Source organism: Aulonocara sp. 'chitande type north' Nkhata Bay, linkage group LG23, assembly GCF_057382095.1.
Source record: "Aulonocara sp. 'chitande type north' Nkhata Bay isolate Kocher_YH1m ecotype deep benthic linkage group LG23, A_spYH_male_GT1.1, whole genome shotgun sequence".
In the NCBI taxonomy this organism is placed as follows: domain Eukaryota; kingdom Metazoa; phylum Chordata; class Actinopteri; order Cichliformes; family Cichlidae; genus Aulonocara; species Aulonocara sp. 'chitande type north' Nkhata Bay.
Window position 1 is genome coordinate 9,727,548 of NC_141365.1, and position 18,894 is coordinate 9,746,441.

An 18,894-nucleotide genomic window follows, 5' to 3' on the forward strand; every position below is an offset into this window, starting at 1 on the left:
AGTACTGCTGTATAGCCTATTATCCTCTCTCTTCAGTCAGCTCTGACCCCTTCCTTGTCTCTCCCGAAGCTCCATTAGCGTTTTCTGTAGTCGGTTTTCCCCTCTTTTCCATCTCTTCTTCTCAGAAGTCTGTTAATGGCTGTTATAATCTAGCCTGAGCCAAGTCTGAGTCACTATATGTCAGAGCAGTTACTGATTGTTTTGAATTTGATGACTTTGAAGCAGAAATGATGACTCCCTGTAATCTCCCCACTCTTTGACAGTTCCTTCTCAGTTTCTTGTCCTCACATCCTCTCTATCCCTTTGTTGCTCCTCGCTGCCATCAGGCCTGTGTGATGACTCCAGCTCCTCTCCACCCCCTTCCGTGCCATCATACTCGTCACCGCTATCCCGTTCGGCATCCTGGGAGGGTCTGTCAGAGCTGCCTACGCAGGGTCTGCCCCTTCATCACGTAACGCGAGTTCGTCCAAGGCCTCCGCGGAGACACAAGGGAGGGCACATCCCGTCTGAGAGAGTAAAGCTTGCCTGATCTTGGCACTGTTTGACACATATTAAAATGTTAAATAATCTGCAGCTGCACCCAATAATTCAGTATACATCACCTTTACGCAAATCTCCAACCATTTATCTATATATCTATGCATAATTCTCCCATTTCCCAAAATATGTGCCTGCTGGCGATGACTGCTATCTTTGCAGAAGTAATCTATTCAAATTGGGTGCCTGCAACTGGATTATGTCATCTCAGTAAAGGCATTGTAATCCATTTGTTTTATTGCAAATACATAACATTCACAAATGAAACCCACTAAACTGACCTCTCTAAAAAGATTTTAAGTGTGTGTTTGTGTCTGTGTGTGCACAGCACTGCAGTGAAAATGGTGGGATAAGCCCTCTGGATGATGGACTCCCTGATTTCTACACGAAAAGAGTGCTCCCTGATAGGTAAGAGTTTGTTTTATATTTGCACTTTGACAATACTTACACTCTGTTAGCAACCTGTCAGCTGTAATTCTCTCCTGACCTTACAAAACATTCCCTGAATATTGCATTTCAAACCTGCATCTCACATTTACTTAAAATTACTGTTGTTTCCCAAAGAACTCCTACTTTTCCCACCAGTCATAATTTTCCGTTATTTTGCTGCACTGTGAAAATCAGCAGACTTCACGACTGCTGGAGCAGGGTAATCCATCACAGTGAACTTATTGTCACCCTTAGATTATTGTTGCATAGTTATGCAGGTGTTTAATAAGCTGTCCAAGAGTTGGTTGGTTTACCGTGAATACAAGAAGACATGTTTACTGCTTTTGGGCTTCTTTATAATTTGAATACATGAGGTTGTGAATAAATTTTTGGTTTTGGTTTTGTGGGATTTATTTGCAGTCATCACTCTGTGTTGTCAGACTGCCTTTGAATGCGCTAACAGCAAAAAGAGCCCATTTTTATTTCTAGACATCTTTGCAATGTCTTGAAAAGATGAATTTTAACTTACTTTTTCAACCAAATTTAGACATACAGGGATTTGTTTTTAAGGCCATGACTACCTGACAAGATTTAGCCCAGAAAACAATGTTAGTGGTCATTCAGTGCTTGGTGGGTACAGTCGGAAGAAGATTGTTTGTCAGTCTGCAGTAAGATATATTTAGCAGGTTTTGTTTTGGGACAAATCCCCACCCTTCTGTCCACATATTTGGAAAGCATAAGGCAGGGAAAAAATAGCTAGCTTTCACTTGCATACTGGTGAGCAGCAGCAAGACCTTAGCAGAGAACAGAGTAGGCATGAATGACAAAGGGCATCATATGCATTAAGGCAGACACAGAATGCAAAGAAGGAACTGTGGTGGGTTGCAAGGTGGCTTGCAGGTGTGCAGTAAGAATGTGCAAGAAAAAACTCTTTAAAGACAGTGTCTTTTTGTGATTTGCAAACTGGATATTTACAAAGATGAGGATCAGCTGAACCATCAGCCGATACTCCAGGCTGAATTTACCTGAGCTCAGCTAATGCTCTGTTCAGTTTGTGTAAATAGTTATGATAACTTGGTAAAAGGAAAATGGGTACATGGGTTGAAGCAATTTAAAATGTATGTGTGCAATACACATCCATGGATTGCATTAGGGGAATTACAAAATAAGTAACTCCAAGAGAATTTTTCATCAATCGATATAATGATTTCCATCCGATTATGTAACAAAGAGGGAAACTGTCTCAGTGGCAAGCCAAGAAAAGAAGATAACAAAAGACACAAAATGAATAGACAAATTATTGTATTGCACTGAAAGCCAGGCACTCTGAAAAATGTGTCTTTTGTAGAATAAAATAGATATTTGTAGCTAAAATCAAACTGCTTATCTTGCTAAGATGCTGAGCTGTCAATTCATTTCATTTCAATTCATTTTAGTTAAACACATAGATAATGACTTGAAAGTGATCCTATTTTGTGTTTCCTTCTTTTCTGTCTGTGTATATGGTGCTCCTGGTAATCATGGCCAAAGCTTAAAATAATGAGGTCAGTGTATGTATAAGTACAACTAATCCCTATAAGCAAAAGGCTCAGGCTTCAAACTACTCTAACAGCGTTTTTCTACTCTTGGCTCTGTATGGCAGAGAGAAGGGATATCCTAAATATGGTAATCCCAGGCATACATCTCCTACCACCCACTGTTTAGATGGGCTTTTTTATAAGGGACAACCAATCAGAAGAAAGTTTCCTTAAGGGAAGGATGAAGAAAGCTCAAAAAGCTTGTTTCAGAGGATGAGCTGAGGGGTGCACCAAGGCCTGTTATAAGATGAAAGACATAGTTTCAAAATCATGCAAAACTATTTTAGTAATGTCCAAGAATAAATATATAGAGGAAATGAGCATAGTGGGTTCCCTTTAATTCGTTGAAAACAATCTCGGGCACCACTTGTAATATCTCAAGATAAATAGGTTTAGTATTTGTTCGGTAATGTTAGCTGGTTATTTTCCTTATAAACAACAGTAGTCATACTGTGAAAGCCTTTTGGAAATGGTATTTTATTCTTAATTATGCCTTTTGAAAAGCTGCCTTTGTATGTGGTTACATTTTTTGATGCACTGTGTTGAGTGTGTTTCTCCGACTTGATTATATATTTAAACATCAGAATAAAAAGAATTTTTAAAACAGATACCTTCAAAGGGTTGAAAGGTTTTCTACTTACTCAGGAGGGGTTTCTGCATCTCTGTTACTTTATCTCTTTTTCTTTTTTCTTTTCTTTTTTTTTTTTTTGCAGGCTATGTTTTTGATTATTATTCCTAATTAGTAAATGTGATATTTTTAAACATTTCATTATGTTAGTTTGTTAACCAAGATACATTTCTGCAATCTTAGTTCACTAATCCTTCAGTCAAAATGTCTGCAGTTTAACTGACCTGGCTTCAGAAGAAAACCCTGCATTTCAAGACATAAGATCAATGATTCTTCCTCCTTTGTTGTGAACCCTGCTGAGTTCTGACAGCGTGTGTGTTCACACCTTTACTGAGCTGTTATTTTAATTGGCTTATGCTTCATGATTTTCATAAACCAACAAGACTGTTTCTGTGGCCAGTGTGTTGTCTGTCTTTGATGCAATCTCACGGCGAGGTTTGGCTCGCTCCTTATGTCCCGCTGTCTGCTCGAACATTCAGAGGCAGATCGAGCAAATTCCGGCAACCCTCATCTCTTCTTAATTAAATCATTAACTTTGTGATGATTAGTGGAGCTGGACTGTTTAGAGTTTGTGATTTGGTAGTAAGATGATCGGTCAGTTGGTGGTTGCATGTTGATGATCAAAGTAGTCGTTAAGGTACCTCACAGAGATCTCCAGGAGGTACTTTGTGACCTAACGTCAGATCTGGTTTGGTGGTTTTGTTCAATGTGTAATCAGTTGCTGCAGTGTTACAAAAATAAAGAGAAAGACACAGAGCATGCAGTTCAGCTTCTACATTGCATCTCATATCAGATACTGCAACAAATACTGAAAATATCTCTGCATAACTTTATTCCAGTCCTTTTAGTCCACATGTTTTCACCTCTTTTTCACAGTTACTAAGAACAAGAATGCATTTTTGCAGTAGGTGTTCTACAATTTCACATGTATTTGATCCTCGTCCTCTCCTATTTAAATGGTGCGCAGTCACGCTTGCATCAAAAATCATAGAGTAAAGTTAATAACTTATAGTGACTTTTTTCCAAGACGGCTCTCGGGGACATAAAATCCACCGCACCACAGCATGCCAGCTATCAGTGTTCAGCGTAAAGTTGCTGCCTGAGGCTGTCACAGGTCACTAAACTTTATATTTCCACACAAATGATCAAAATAGATACACAAACTCATACAAATGCAGTGCATAGATCAAAACTTTAGTCTTTCCACTCCACGTTATTGTTCCCTTATGTTTCCTGGTTCAGCTGTTAATTGGATCTTTGATAGCAATGAAGCAATGAAGACACTCCTTTTATCTTCCCGATTGTATCTGGGGAGCAGGCACAGGTCTCTCTCCCTAGTCCCCACTCTGCTCAAATGCTCTAGATGTCAATACTTTCACCTGAAGTGTACTGCAGCTCTGTTAGTGTGTCCCCTTGTCCAGCTTTATAAGTCTGAAACATTACTCGCTTCTCTGAGGCGACAACAAATTCCTGAGGCTGCTAAACATTAACAGTCAACTCTCAATTAATTTTTATCCATTTTGTTAACACAAAAGTGGCCACGCATTGCCTCAAATGCAAAACCATCATTTTAATATGTGGAGATGCAGGTTTCATTTTGGTGAAGCTGAATTCATAAACAGCATCCAGAGCTTATCAGAATCATGTCGCTCCTTTCCACGCGGAAGCTCGTGAGGCGAAGTCGGTGCTTTTAAAATGATTACTTTTGTAATATAAAAAGTGAACTTTGGATAAATCACTGTATACCACGAGATGTAGCTTAGCAACACACAAAACGCAGCAGCCGATGAGACAGCCAGGATGGCTGTGATGAATTCAGTGATATGCTGATGGAGGTGACTCATCTGTAGACACCAAACATGAATGTGCTGGAATGAACCATGTGTGTTTCATCGATCTCTCTCACCTCTTGCAGTCAGCTCTCGTCGCTGCACAAAGCGCACTCTCTGAGGAGGAAGAAGAGGAGAAACATGCTGGCCATCTTTGGTTTCCGTAAAAGCCGCAACCAAACTCTGTCCCATCCGGGGCCCGAGTCAGAAGCTGAGGTTTATGGAGATGGGAGTCACACTGTTGCTACAGCACCCACGGGGTTAGTGTATTTGCACGCACACACATGCATGAGGATTCTTCTCAAGAAAGATTTGGCCTTGAACTCACAGATGGAAATACAAAACGTCAACTAGGAGTTTATCTTTCCATATTCAACGCTACATCTTCACATCTTTTGCTTAGTATCTTGATTCTTGTGAGGACACTCCACAGCACTGAACCCTATGAATAGTTCAACAAATATCACTCTTAATCTTCCTTATTTCTTTGTTGATATAAGAAATGGCTGATAGCTGCCAAAGCGCAGGCAGGCTGATACCAGAGTGTGTACACAGATGTAGATGGCAGCCGGTGTCTCCGATTCTGGATCCAACAGTCAGCCGAGTGATTAGAAATGAACACGCTGCATGTCAAATACAGATTACAATGGTATTATATCTGATTTTCGCCAGAAAATTGATACTTTCTAAACGCCCTGTTCTAAAAATTTGTTACATTTTTGTGTATTTTGAATATGTGGGATAAATTAGGAGAAATTGTGGACATTTTTTCGTCTTCCAACTTTTAGGACAGCAATGGAGAATGTATACACTCTCCTCCAGCCTCCAAGGTCTACTGCCAGAGCTGGATCTCCCAGCGAGGCGGCTGATGGGAAAATGAATGACCTCCAAGGGAAAAGTACTATCGTTCTGAGTCCACCACCAGTGCCAGGCATCCCTCACACATGTGTGGGTGGAAGCAAACACCCATTTTATTCTCCAAGAGAGGTAGGGCCAGTGTAATCCACTATTGTTATTAACTGAAAGTTTGTAACGCGTCCGTAACCTCTTCTTGTTTTGTTTTGACAGAAATCTGAAGTGGATGCTGTGTTTGAACAGCCGGAGGATACAGACAAGTACTGGGCGGACGACAAACAGAGGACGGCAGAGGTGCTGCAAGCAGACAAGCAGTGGATGATAGCAGCAAGGCATGGCGATGTAGACAGACAGTGGTTTGACGACAGGCTGCAAGACAGAGATGCGAGAACGACCGACAGACAAACAGACAGGTACTGGACTGAGAGCAGGCATCCAGACAGGCACATGGACAGACAGTGGACTGTAGACAGACACACTCAGAGGCAGATTGACAGAAAAATTGAAAGACAGTGGATGGGCGGCAGACAGATAGAAAGGTCATGGTCGGAGAACAAGCCAGCAGACATGCAAGTGGACAATCAGTGGAATGAGAGCAGACATCAGGGAAGAAAGACAGACAGACAGGTCCAAGCACTTCAACTAGCTCAAAGGCCACTCCCTCCATACCCATCGGACAGGACGCCGTCTCCAAAACATGAAACAGATCCTCTGAAAAGCATAGAGGCTTCAGCCATAGAGTGGCATCCGCAGGACACGCAGGGAGACAGACATGCGTGTCCTGATGCAGGTGGAGTTTTCTCAGAAGGCTGGAAGATGAGCGGAGGTGGAGGAGGAGGTGGCTTTTCTGTCAGTCGAGCGACATCAAAACCTGACCCCCCGCCACAAAGCAGCAAACCCAATCTGTCCAAGCTGAGGCAGAGGCATCGACTTGAGAGCTCAGACGCTCTGCCAGGTAATACACAGGTCAACCGTGTTCATTTGCTGCAGGTCAAAAAGCTTGTTTTAGCTTGCAAAGAGTTTTTGCCGCAGTCTTTGCCGCAAGTCTACATGCCACTCACTTCTCTTTTATCTATAGCTACAGAGGAGGAGGAAGATATAGAGAAGGACCCTGGAAATATGGAGAAGAAAGAGAAGGAAAAGAGACGAGATTCTGAAGGTCACCCTCCCCCGATTCCTGAAAAGGTATGAAATTTAAAGCCACACACAAGTCGGTTTGTTCTGTTTGCTCAGTTGTTTTTAGTGTATATTTAAACCAAATGTGTTCATTGATGATGTTGTCTCTGTGTTCGTTCACATGTGCTGTACTCATGCCTAGCCAAAGACCTCCTCGTTTGTGACTTTTCCAAAAGAATCAGCCAATGAAAGGAACTTACCTCCTCCTCCCGTCCCACCTCCTGTTGATAAGCCAATACATGGGTTGCCAGACAGAGCTGCAAGCCAAGGTACCTGGGCTGAAAACAATTAGCAGACATGCTTTTTTAATGTACTCAAACAATTTATTTCTACTTTTCTGAAGCAACAACCACTAGCCTGCTGATTTAGCGAATTAACAGCATTTAGACTTGCCACCGCAATGACCTGCTTTAAGCCACAATCCAGTCAGTGAGTGATGTGTTTCAGGGTAGAATTCTTGGCATTGATCGTGAAGTCTTCAGAACTCTGCAGAAGGCATGAAACAAAATCTTTCAAAGATTTTACTTCATTTGGTGAGGGTTGTTGCTTGATGGTGGTCCATGATTGATATCATAATCAACAAACCATCAGAGAGCCCTTGTGCTCTGTAGATGAATACATTGTCATCATGGAAGAGAAAACTCCCATCAGGGCAGAAATGTTTCATTGCAGGATAAAATTCATTAATCAGAACAACTTTGCATTGATTGTCGACGATTTTTCGCTCTAAGGGGACAAGTGGGCTCAAATCATGCCAACAAAGTATTCGACTTCTGGGTCCAGTGGCCCGAGCTTTTCCTAGAATTTGTCACCTTATAAGCAGAGCCATAGGACTGCAAAGGTTTGTCAAGGACCACAAAGGAAATGAAGAAGAAAAAGAGATATAACTAGGTTGTGTGCAGATCTCCTTTAACTGAATATTTTAATTGACAAAAATGTTACTGATTGAACTTTTTAACAGGAATGTAAAATTTGATAGATTTGAATTGATTAGAACACTGATGGTGGCTCTAACCTAACATTAAATGCTGTAATCTTGTCTGTTTTCTTTATATAAATTATCCCTTGTAGAATCCTCTATCAAGGCATCAAAGTAACTGTGTGGCCACTACAGGGTCACATTTGCAGCTACTCCTATGTGCAGACACATTGCACGATTTCCTCTTGGTGAAGTGTGTTTGCAGGATCAGAAAGTCCCACATTCAGGGACTTTGGGTGATTTCTGATCCTTTCCCCTGGAGAATTGTTCCCCCGACTATAAAACTCTGGCTGAAATGATGCTGGTAATTTCAGTCTCCAGTGTAGCAGCAGAAGCAGAGTCTAGCCTTTAGAATAATAAGACGAAAGCCTCTGCGATAAACTCCCTTGGCGTATTTGATTACGCCAAAAGCAGTCCCCCACCTTAGGTCCACTTAGTCAATACTTGCCTGCTTAGCCAAATTGACTGTTTTGCTTTTCTGCATTCATATGCATACCCTTTTCTGTGTATTAGTTCACGTGATCGAGTGTTCTTTTAAAACAAATGTAACAATATTAAATGTCTCATTTAAAAAACATGAAAATGGCAGGAACAATAACATCACGGCAGAGTTATTCTGTCCCTTGTCCGTCCAAAACAAAATTTAAAGATACCTCCTGTTGTGTGTCAATCACATGTTGTTCAGGCGACGAAGGACTCAGGCCTCAAGCACCAGTGAAGCCACAGAGGAACAGAAAAGCAATGTCCTGTGATGCAGGTATAATCGCATTATGAGCTGCAGCTATTCACCTTAGAATGTTATACGCACACTTTTGTGAATGAAACACGTTTTGTTGATCTCTGTTTGCGTGAAGCGTCTCTATCTAACTGTTAATTTGTGTCTTCTGTCCTCGCTGAACTCAGGCACTGACAGGGAAAGCCCTAATAACGTTGAGAAGCCCCCAAATCGCAAACCCCCCGTGAAAAAACCTAGACTACCCCAAAACAGAAATAAGTCCCTGGACTTGTCTGGTACATGTTTCTCTGTTTTTATTTATGTGTGTTTGTGTGTGTGGGTGGGCGACCAGCTGTAATCAGTTACTATGTGTGTGTTACCATAATGTGGAAGTATAATTACTGTCTATAAAGCATTAAACACAATTATAATACAGTGGAAAATTAGGTAATGTATCTGTAGCTCTCAGCTGAACGGTACTGATTATCTATTTAATGATCCTGTTCCACCGTACAGACAGCTTCAACTCAGCACCTGGGGAAAGCGAGCTGTTGTGATACCTGAGAACTTCACCTGCCGCTGTCAAGCCAGAGTTGTCATCCAGCGAGGTCAAAGAGCGAAGAGGAGGGAAAAGGCCTAACATCAGAGCAGGACATCATAAAACACTGTTCACTCGCTTCAGTTCAAACGCTTTCCTCTCGTCACTTTCCTCCCTCTTCACCCTGAGTTTCTTGTCTTTGCTTTTCTCTCACGTGAAGCTCTTTTTGTGGCTACAGTATTTTAAAAGTATTTGCTACTTTAGAAAAACCCATGAGATCATTGTCGTGTGTGTGTCGGTGGACAGCCGGCTGAGTGCTTGAGCGTCGTGGCTTCGCTAGGCAGAAGAATACAAATGTCTTTATTAGAATGTGGTTTCTTAAATCTGCAATGCATTTTTGACCGCTGATACAGTTGATTGCCTTGGTTGACACTTGAAAATGAGTTGCTTCTTATCAAATGAAACTTGATGATTTATATCTAGTTTTGCTTTCAGGAACTGAAAGTTAATATATTTTATAGAAAAAAAAGAAATATTATGTTTGAGCACCGTCACTGTATGAATAAAAGCCTAATGAAAAACAAAAAGTAGGATGTGTTTATTGCCTGTGCAAATCCATTCAATCATATTCATAGTTTGTAGTTTATATAAACAGTGGATTAAATCCCAATTTGTATGTGAAAGGCTGTGTTTGTGTTATATGTATAGTTCCTATGGGCTGGTTTGACCTCCTGATGGACCTGGGAACAAAAAAAACAAACATATTCCTACACACACAAAACAACAACAAAATTGTTGATCAGATGTTTTTTATGTAAAGTTAAGTAATACTTCATAACAGATAGATTTAAATAATGTCTTTTTATAGTAAAAATTCACTGGTCCTAGTTCCTAACATGTAAATACTTACTGGTTTGCTCACTTTTCTGAGTGTTAACTCGGCGTCTTTTGAGTCTATTAAATTGGCAGATATAATACTGTGTATGTGATGAGTTATTATCTTGTAAAAACAAGTTAGGATTTTATAAAACAACTCATACATACAAGATTAAAAAAAATATTAACACATGGTTGGTTTTTGTCAGACAAAAATTTGACAAAATTCTAACATTTTTTGTTCATATAGCTTTTTTATGACATTTTATACAACACTCTTAATTAGACTTAAACTGACTTTTTAATTTGGATTGATAATGATAAATAATAGTGCACTTCAATAATATAACTCAATTACAGTTTTTTTTTACAGTTCACTGTCAGTTTGCACACCTTTTTCATTTTGATTTTTAGCGTTCATTTTAGACTTGATTTTTTTTGTCACTCATTTTCAGCCCAATCCTTATAAATGACCATAAGAAGATTTGGGTTTTTTGTTTGTTTGTTTGTTTGTTTGTTAAGCCACTTAGTACTGAACCATGAATTATGCAAGCATAAGAAATGGCCTGAACACAAGTGATGGACCAGTTTTGTGTCGACACATAACAAAAAACTAAGAACTTAGTTTCATTTAAATCTTTGGGCACTTTGTTACTAGAAGCCTGTCACAAAAACATACGTGTTTATTTCGTGAAAATAACAGCCATGAATTAATATTTTTGCACCCACAGGGAGATTACCACTGAGCTATTACCTGAAAACTTGATATATCTCAGGATGGTGTGCAGGGGAAGAAGTCAGTCTTGCGAAAGGGAAATAGGGAAAGGCTGTGGTGTGCTAAGCTACACAAGAAGTGCACTGAAAGTCAGTGGCATGATGTTTTATGGAGTGATCGATCTAAATTTGGAAAGTCTGTCTCAATTTGTACCGAGGAGATCAAGAAAGAGCTATAACAGTGAGCGCCTACACCCATTTGTAAAACACAGTGGAGGCTCTGTCATGGTTTGGGATTGCAGCCAGTGGTGTTGCGGATCTTGTCAAATTTGATGGAATTACGAAAACAGAAAAGTACCATCAGATTTGATCCACTGTGCAATGCTATCTGATTGACAACAGCTTCATTTTTCACCAACCAAACTACCAAGGCAGTTAAAGCATAACTAGACAAAAAAAGACACAACAGGACAGTGCCGATCGTGAACTGGCCCAGAAAGCTTGTCTAAAACAATTTAAGTTGTGTGAATATCCTTTCAGGTAACAAGAAAACAGTTTGAGATTAATGTCTTGAATATTAGATTAAAAGGCAACCAAACTTCTTTCTATTTAACTCCTAATAAGGTTAACAGCTTGGAGGTGGTCATGAAAGTTGCTGACTAATCCTGCCATTATATGTGTCACTAAGGTCACATGATCAAGGTGTAACTGGGATTTGAAACACCTGGAAAGGGATCTCAAGATTTATGGCTGATGCTTGGTATCGTAGTCCACCTCTAACGATGGATATAAATGAACCCTTCTCCTCTCATAAAGCAGCTGTCTTCTTTGTCCAAACTGTGGATATATATTTTTTTAAAAACTCCTTTAAGTGTTGTCCTGGTGAGCTGGATCTCCTGTGTTGCACCTTGTGTTGGTGGAGTGCTTGAGTTGTTTGTTTGTTCATGGGAGAGCCTATAACCTATACATGGGAGAGACCAAACACCCACATCACAGACGCATGGTTCAAAAGAGCTTTTGGAAGATTAGAGGTGAAACATCTTAAAGAACCTAAAAAGAGAAGTTCATTTGCCTTAAATTCAAGTGTTTTAGTCTACCATAACATGAACCTACACAGATAACTCAGGATTTCATCATATATATATATATATATGTTTGTGGCTGCTGGATGTGTAATTAGGCAGCTTTTTCCAAAAGTCAACTTTAAGACAATAATATCATTTTGGATTTGTTTTTGCTGCCCCCATGTGACCAAAATGTCAAAGAAAAATATGAAAAGAAATGAAGCCATGGTAGGAGGGCAGCTCCTCTGATGAAATTGTGTCAAGGCTTAAACCATGCACACGGAAACCAATTAGCAGAGACCGTGAATGGCAATTCAGTGACTTACAGTGATGACAGGCAAACTGGCCATGACAGACTTAAACTCATTTCAACTTTGAGATAAGCAGCTGAGGTGAAAACAGAATACCACTGACTGACAGAGGATGCTGTAGGAAACTTACAGCTGGAGCATCTCTGTCATAGTGACCAGCTATCAACTGCAAAGAGAAATGAATAGAGTCGTTTTCATGGAGATAGAGCCTTATGCATTATTAGTGTCATGCAGCCAGTAGAATGATCCAACAAATGATGTGAGCTTCTCTGTGATGACTTCAATTACCAACCAATCTGCATACCAGTTTTAGTGAGTGAAATTGTAGTATTTAATTTAAATGTTACAAAGTACTAAAGACAAGGTGTGTATGTGTGTGATATCACATAAAGATGAGACATCAAATAACCTGAATTTAAATATAGGAAAAAAACTCTCAAACAGCTAACATGGTGAATAACTTTGAGGGGAAAAATCCATCAGAAACTTTATTTTGGGGGCAAAGTTTGGCAGTTTTTGAGCAATTTGACTTCTGTGCATTCAGTTTTTTTTATGTCCTAGTGACCATTTAAATTAAATTAAATAAATGTTTTGTGCAGATATAGCCTGTAACGCATCTTGCTACTAAGGATTTCTCAACTTGTAACTCTTCTAAATGACTTCTTGTCTGGGTATCTTTTATTTTTGACTCAATAAAACCATCCAAAATGTAACATCCCAAACTTCAAAATATGAGTTGAGAAACTCATAGGCAGCCACAATCATCTATTATGTACAGTCAATGGTCTCAACATTAAAGACTATTGTAAAACTACAAAGAATTTTATTTATTTGTTTGTTTATTTATTTATTTATTGGCATGTTATCTCCGTTAGCTCATGTGTAGATCGGTAGAACTAATACCAAAGGCAAAAGCTATGGTTCTGCAGTATCAAACTCTAACCGTCTGATTTTCATGATCACAGGTGGATGCTAAATTTACTTCCTGACTTCAGAAATGCCCCCCTCTGGTTGGCATGACAACCTCACATATTCGCACGTCAAAGAATGTAAAACAGCAGGGGGCGACTGATCCTCACAAATGAGGCAACCACTGGGCACACACGAACACACACACACAATCCAAGAAGAGAAGCAGTCTTGGAGGTTGTCATTAGCAACCGTGCTGTGACCTTTTTTTTTTCTAAAGATGCTGTAATGACTCAGATGCGAGTTACAATACTGCCACGCAGTGAGGAAATATTTCTGCAGTTTGCTGAAATGGAGATAAACAGGTTTATTTTTTCCCACCGAGTCAGTGATTTTTAATGAGCAAACAGCCTTTGGGGGAATGCGAAAGTGTTTGGGTTTTTTTCAGTTGACTTAAACTAATTGCTGAGTTCATTAAATGCAACACGTATATATTTTGCAGAGTTTATGAATGCATTTCTGCAATAGATCCCAAAACTCCCTCAGGTGGCCGGGAAATACTGGTTTTACAAGTTTGCGTTGATGAGCTCCTTGTTAATTAATCACAAACACTTTCTAGGTAAATATTTCGTTTTCCCCAAATCTACTCTGGGCTCAGCTACTCTGCCTGAGAAACAACCAGCTCTCTTCAGATTTAACATCTCAAACTCTGATTTATGGTGAGCATGGATGGAGTGTGTTGGCAGCAGCTGTAGCAATGACTTCATGACGGTGGAGTGAAATATAACGCAGGTGCTGGTTTGAACTTTTAGACCCACTTCACCTCAGAAACTGATGTGGAATCCGTTTTATCATGAAATACTTTAAAATTTATGTTATAGATTAACTGTGGAGAGACCTGCTTCAGTAAGTGCAGCTTTGAGTTCCTAAAGGAAGGTAAAAAAAATAAAGAAGAAATTAATTAACTAAAAAACTTAATATAATATTCAACATATCACACATTTTCTTTAACGTTAACACATGCAAATGATGAGAAAATACACATTATTTATTTTCTATTATGATAGGGCAGAGATTTCTGGCTTTGAATGTTACAGTATCTTATTTTAAGAAAATGTCCTGTAAAAGACATTTACTGCATGACTTTGTATGTTGTATTGGAATCACAGTGACAATTTCCCAGTTGATTAATTGGATTAAGAGAGCTATTATTAGTACTGCAAGCTTTCTGAACAGTTTCAGTGTGCAATAAATGAGCATCATTATCTATATAATTAGGCAGTCATTTGGATAATTACTTAAACACTGGATAAAACCAGATTCAACAGAGAGAAACTTTTTTGTTTTAGGAATATGATGTTTTAAAATTAGATTCAGCTTTGTAACAAATCAGAATGAGTCATCTAAAGATTTTGGTCATAAAGGTATGGACATGGTAAGCAGGTATGCTGTAGTGTTTAAATGATGCTCAGTTGGTGCTGAGGCATGATGCATCCATGGTGTCATGTTGTTTACACCAACTGATAAAGATATCTGATAAACAAAGTGTAAAATAAACACCTAAATTAAAATTTTAGCATTATTTTCCACATGTTCCACCGAACACAGACATGTTAGAAAGCAAAGAAACCAAGAAAAAAAGAACATGTAGTGTCTTGGCTTGAAGAAGTAGATTTTGCTTGGAGAGAAGTTTATTTCAACCAAAGCAAACTAGAATGGGTAGATATTAAACTCAAATACAGATGAAAATAAGACACAATGTTGGGCTTGCAACATAGCAAACCAAAACGTAATTGTCATAAGTTTTCCAGTCTTACACTTTAGGGTAAGTTTCATGGCTGCGGTTATGGTGACTGTAGCTCACCATGTTTCTTACGGATGATGTGAACACATCCTACTCTTCTCCTCATCATTCTTCTGCTTGTTACCAAGCAACATGACGATCACATAAAGGCCGAGGGAAGAGAGGAGCCAGAGAGAGAACATGTGTGGGCAGAAGAGAAAGATAAGTGAAAATAAAAGGATGCAGACAATCCAAAGAAATGCATATGAATGTGTTCATACAAAGCTCCCAACACCCCTCCGGTATAAAATTAAAATCCTCTGCTCTTCCTTCTGAAATGAGGAGGGATCCAGCCTGACTATAGCGTCTGTGACTTATTGTAAGTGCAGAATACAACTTAAAAATGACTTTCTTCTAGATTGAGCACATTGCCTTTTACAACTAATGCCAAAATCCTTTGTCCTGTGTGTGCTGTAGTTGCATGGATAATGACTCATGAAAGCAGACAAGGAAAAGATGCAGTGTAATTTAATGTAATTACAACCACGTCTGCAAAGGTCATAAGTGAGCTGTTCAGAAGGGTTGTCATGGGAACTGCCTCCCTAATGGGTGACAGAGGCTACTGCCTTTGGAGTCATCTTTCGGCCCAGCAGCCTGTTTGTCAGATGGTGTGGCTCAAACAACATCAGTCCATGGTTTGTAGCAACTAATGAAGACAACCTACAGAACTACTGCTCACTGCTAATTATGTAATTCTGTCATATAAATACAGCAACCAGGAAGAACTTGGCAGCTTCTTTCTAAGAGTGGGTTATCTCACTTGAAGTCATAAAAATGTGCAAAGAACAGTGAGCAAGAGTTTAAAAGAGTTGTAAGCATACTAAGAGATGGGAATGTTAATATTTTTGCAAAATGCGGCAATGCAGTAAAAGTCAGCATGTGATTAAAATGCATCCTGATTGGAACATGAATGCAATCAAAACTCTGGAATTAAAGCGCACTGTTGCCAAATTGGTAGAAATTTAAAAGGGTGAGCTTTGACCTGTTCATTAAACAGTCTATAACTGCCTGCATAACCAGTTGCTCACTGATGTGTGGTTACATCTATTTTTAAATGTCTTCAGGACAGGCAGTCTATTCTGTTTGAGAACTGGGATCATTTTAAGCCATGGTTCAAAAGTCAAATTCACATTTGTAGCTGTCAGTCACACGTGCCTCATGGACCGCCCATACCTAACAAGCATGCTGAGACGGTATTGCAAAAAAAATAAATAAAAACACGTAAGAAGAAAAGTTGATGCTGAAACCTTGAAGACATACATTTTAAGACAGACATCATTTGCACTAACTGACAGTTGTTTTAAACAGTCACTGGATACTTGAACTAGGTCTGCAAGTATTGGCTTGGAGCCCTTTTGCTTCCAGAGCTCAATTAATTATTTCTACTATAAATTCAACAAGGGCTGGAAATGTTCCTCTGAGATTTGTGCAAGGATAGCTTCATAATATTACTGCTAATTTGTCTGCTGCACACCCATGATGCAAATTTTCCATTTCACCACATCCTAAAGGAGATCTATTGAGCTCTGGTAACAGCGGAGGTCATCTTAGTACAGTGGAATCATTATGTTCAAAAAACGACTTTGAAATGATTTGAATGATCAGAAGATGTGTACACAGTGGCCATAGAGATATAGACTAGATCCGCAAAAATACCCTGGTAAGCTGTGCCATTTAAAGGATGCTCATCTGTTGGTAAGGAGTCCAAAGTGTGCTAGTAAAATATCCCTCACACTATTACACCACTGATCTACCATCCAAATATCACACCAGAGATGGAGGCTTTTTAGACCATGTAACGCTTTTCTCGCTAATGTTTAAGCTTCTATGGTATGCTTTTCTGCATACATTGCTTGTAACAAGTGCTTATTTGAATTACTGTTACCTTCCTATCAGCTCAAAGCAGTCTGGCCCAAAGAACCGCAGCACACTGGATATTTTGTAAACCTCAGAGACAGTAAGTGTGTGACATCTCAGTAAATCAGCAGTTTCTGAAATACTCAGCCCAACCCATCTAGCACTAATAACCATAGCACATACAAAGTCACTTAAACCACCTTTCTTCCACACTGATGCCCAGTTTGAACTTCAGCAGGACACCTGAACCACTCCTAAATGCACTGAGTTGCTGCCATGTGATTTTCTAATTCAGTTGAACATACCTGTGAAGGAAATCTACAACATGGTGAAGCTAACTTTTCTTTGAATCCTAATTATGGACAAATGCAATTATTACTAGAGGAAATATACAAATCATTTTTAAACTACCCAAACCAAAATATTAGTAACCAATGAAAATGGGGGTGTATGTATATTTACTTGATACTGGTTATGCGAGTGTGTCTATCTAAAAGCATAGATGAGGTGTTGAGGTACATTCATAGATGTGCATCTATGCACATACACAGATACTGTTAGGTACAATATGTCCACGAAAAGTTTGTATAAAAAATGAAAAGTATAGGTTAAAATGTTGAACATGTCATTTTTGGGCTGTTGGAGCATGGTGGCACTTGCAGGTGGATTCTAGGATAAACTGCGGTGTTTAAGAGGAACAGCTTCAACTAATTTGAAATGAATTGGAAATTGTTAACAAAAATCACATTTTGTCATGAGTAAAATTAAATCCCCACATTCAATCAAATATTAGAATTAATAAAACTGCTTGAAACACATACTGTTATAAAAAGAACAAACCTTTATTACAGTTTTTAAATGATCAAAGCATAAAGGAGGTATGCTGTACAATACAGTGCAGTATGAACATAAACACAAAGAGGCAAAGCTATTTCTAAAGAAAAACGAGGCAATGCAAACCCACCAAAATAACCAGATTAACTCATAAATACCACAACATCCGTCTGCAGAATCTGTTTAAAGCAAACACAGTTGTAAATGTCCTAACAGCTAAAATAAATGTTTTATTTTTATTCTTGCACTAATGTAGATACTTTCAAAAAGTTTGACGATCTTACTGAAAATTTTACTGCATCTGAATTATTGATAAGTGAGGTGCACTATTAACTCAGGGAATAGTATTAGCATTAAAGTGCCTGACGTGTTTGTGACATTAAGAATGACAGTAAAAATATCCTAATCCTGCAAGAGGATAAGAATCAGAACAGCCACACGAGTGAGGATGGAGGGAGGGGCATAGAGGGGGAATGAATTAACAGATTTAGTGTCATCTCTCAGTCTGGGAGAGGAGCCAAAGTATCGACCACCTTAATCCCTTCATCCCTCTCTTCCTCATGCTCATCCTCCAAAACCACCGCCTCTGTCTCTCTGTCTGTTGCCACCCCCAATTTCTATCTCTCTTCATCTTTGTTGTTTTTATTTTAAAGATTAAAGCCGTCTAATACTTTTTGTTTGCGTGTTTAGTGTTGACGTAATGTTGTGCTCATAGACATGTTAAACTGTCAGATTTAGAGTCTGTCATTAATTGATTATTTAAAAAAAAAAAAAAAGAAAATTATGGCTTTTATGGATCAAATGAAGAGTTCATTTATTAATGGATTTTATATTCTGTAAGTGCATAATTATGATGCCAGTTAAAGTGATCAGTATTCAAGCATTATGTGTATGAATAATAGTAAGAACATCATAATATGTGTTATTTTCCTTTTAAGATTGTAGCTTGTTTTGTGGCAAATGTCTCCAAAGGATTAAACTCTTAAATATCAAAATATCAGTAGAAGTGTACAAATAGAGACGATAAGTGTATCCATTGATCTGAGGTGGGAATAGATGGTTGAGTCTAGGGTAGGTGAGGTAATAGCAGTGCTTCTGACAGCTTATGTGTACATTACAGATGGTTTATGTAGGCACAGGTATCTGTTAATCTGACACTAGTTTCAGAGGGAGAATCAGATCTAATCCCGTGACTAGCCTCATAATTCCATTCAGATGAGTAA

General features: G+C 39.0%; 1 protein-coding gene across 3 annotated transcripts in view; it reads left to right on the forward strand.

Moving 5' to 3' along the window:
* Window positions 1–9,887, forward strand: part of LOC147301210 (capping protein, Arp2/3 and myosin-I linker protein 3-like) — a 36,142-nt gene extending 26,255 nt beyond the window's left edge. The window contains exons 31-40 of one of the 3 annotated variants that reach the window (XM_086282526.1): window positions 327–514; window positions 866–945; window positions 5,087–5,260; window positions 5,789–5,987; window positions 6,069–6,810; window positions 6,934–7,040; window positions 7,174–7,300; window positions 8,696–8,767; window positions 8,914–9,021; window positions 9,242–9,886. In XM_086282526.1, coding sequence (XP_086138652.1) covers window positions 327–514; window positions 866–945; window positions 5,087–5,260; window positions 5,789–5,987; window positions 6,069–6,810; window positions 6,934–7,040; window positions 7,174–7,300; window positions 8,696–8,767; window positions 8,914–9,021; window positions 9,242–9,282 — 1,838 coding nt within the window. In that variant the 3' untranslated portion in view covers window positions 9,283–9,886. The other 2 variants (XM_086282527.1, XM_086282525.1) reach the window with 2 other exon arrangements.
* The last annotated feature ends 9,007 nt before the right edge of the window (window positions 9,888–18,894 follow it).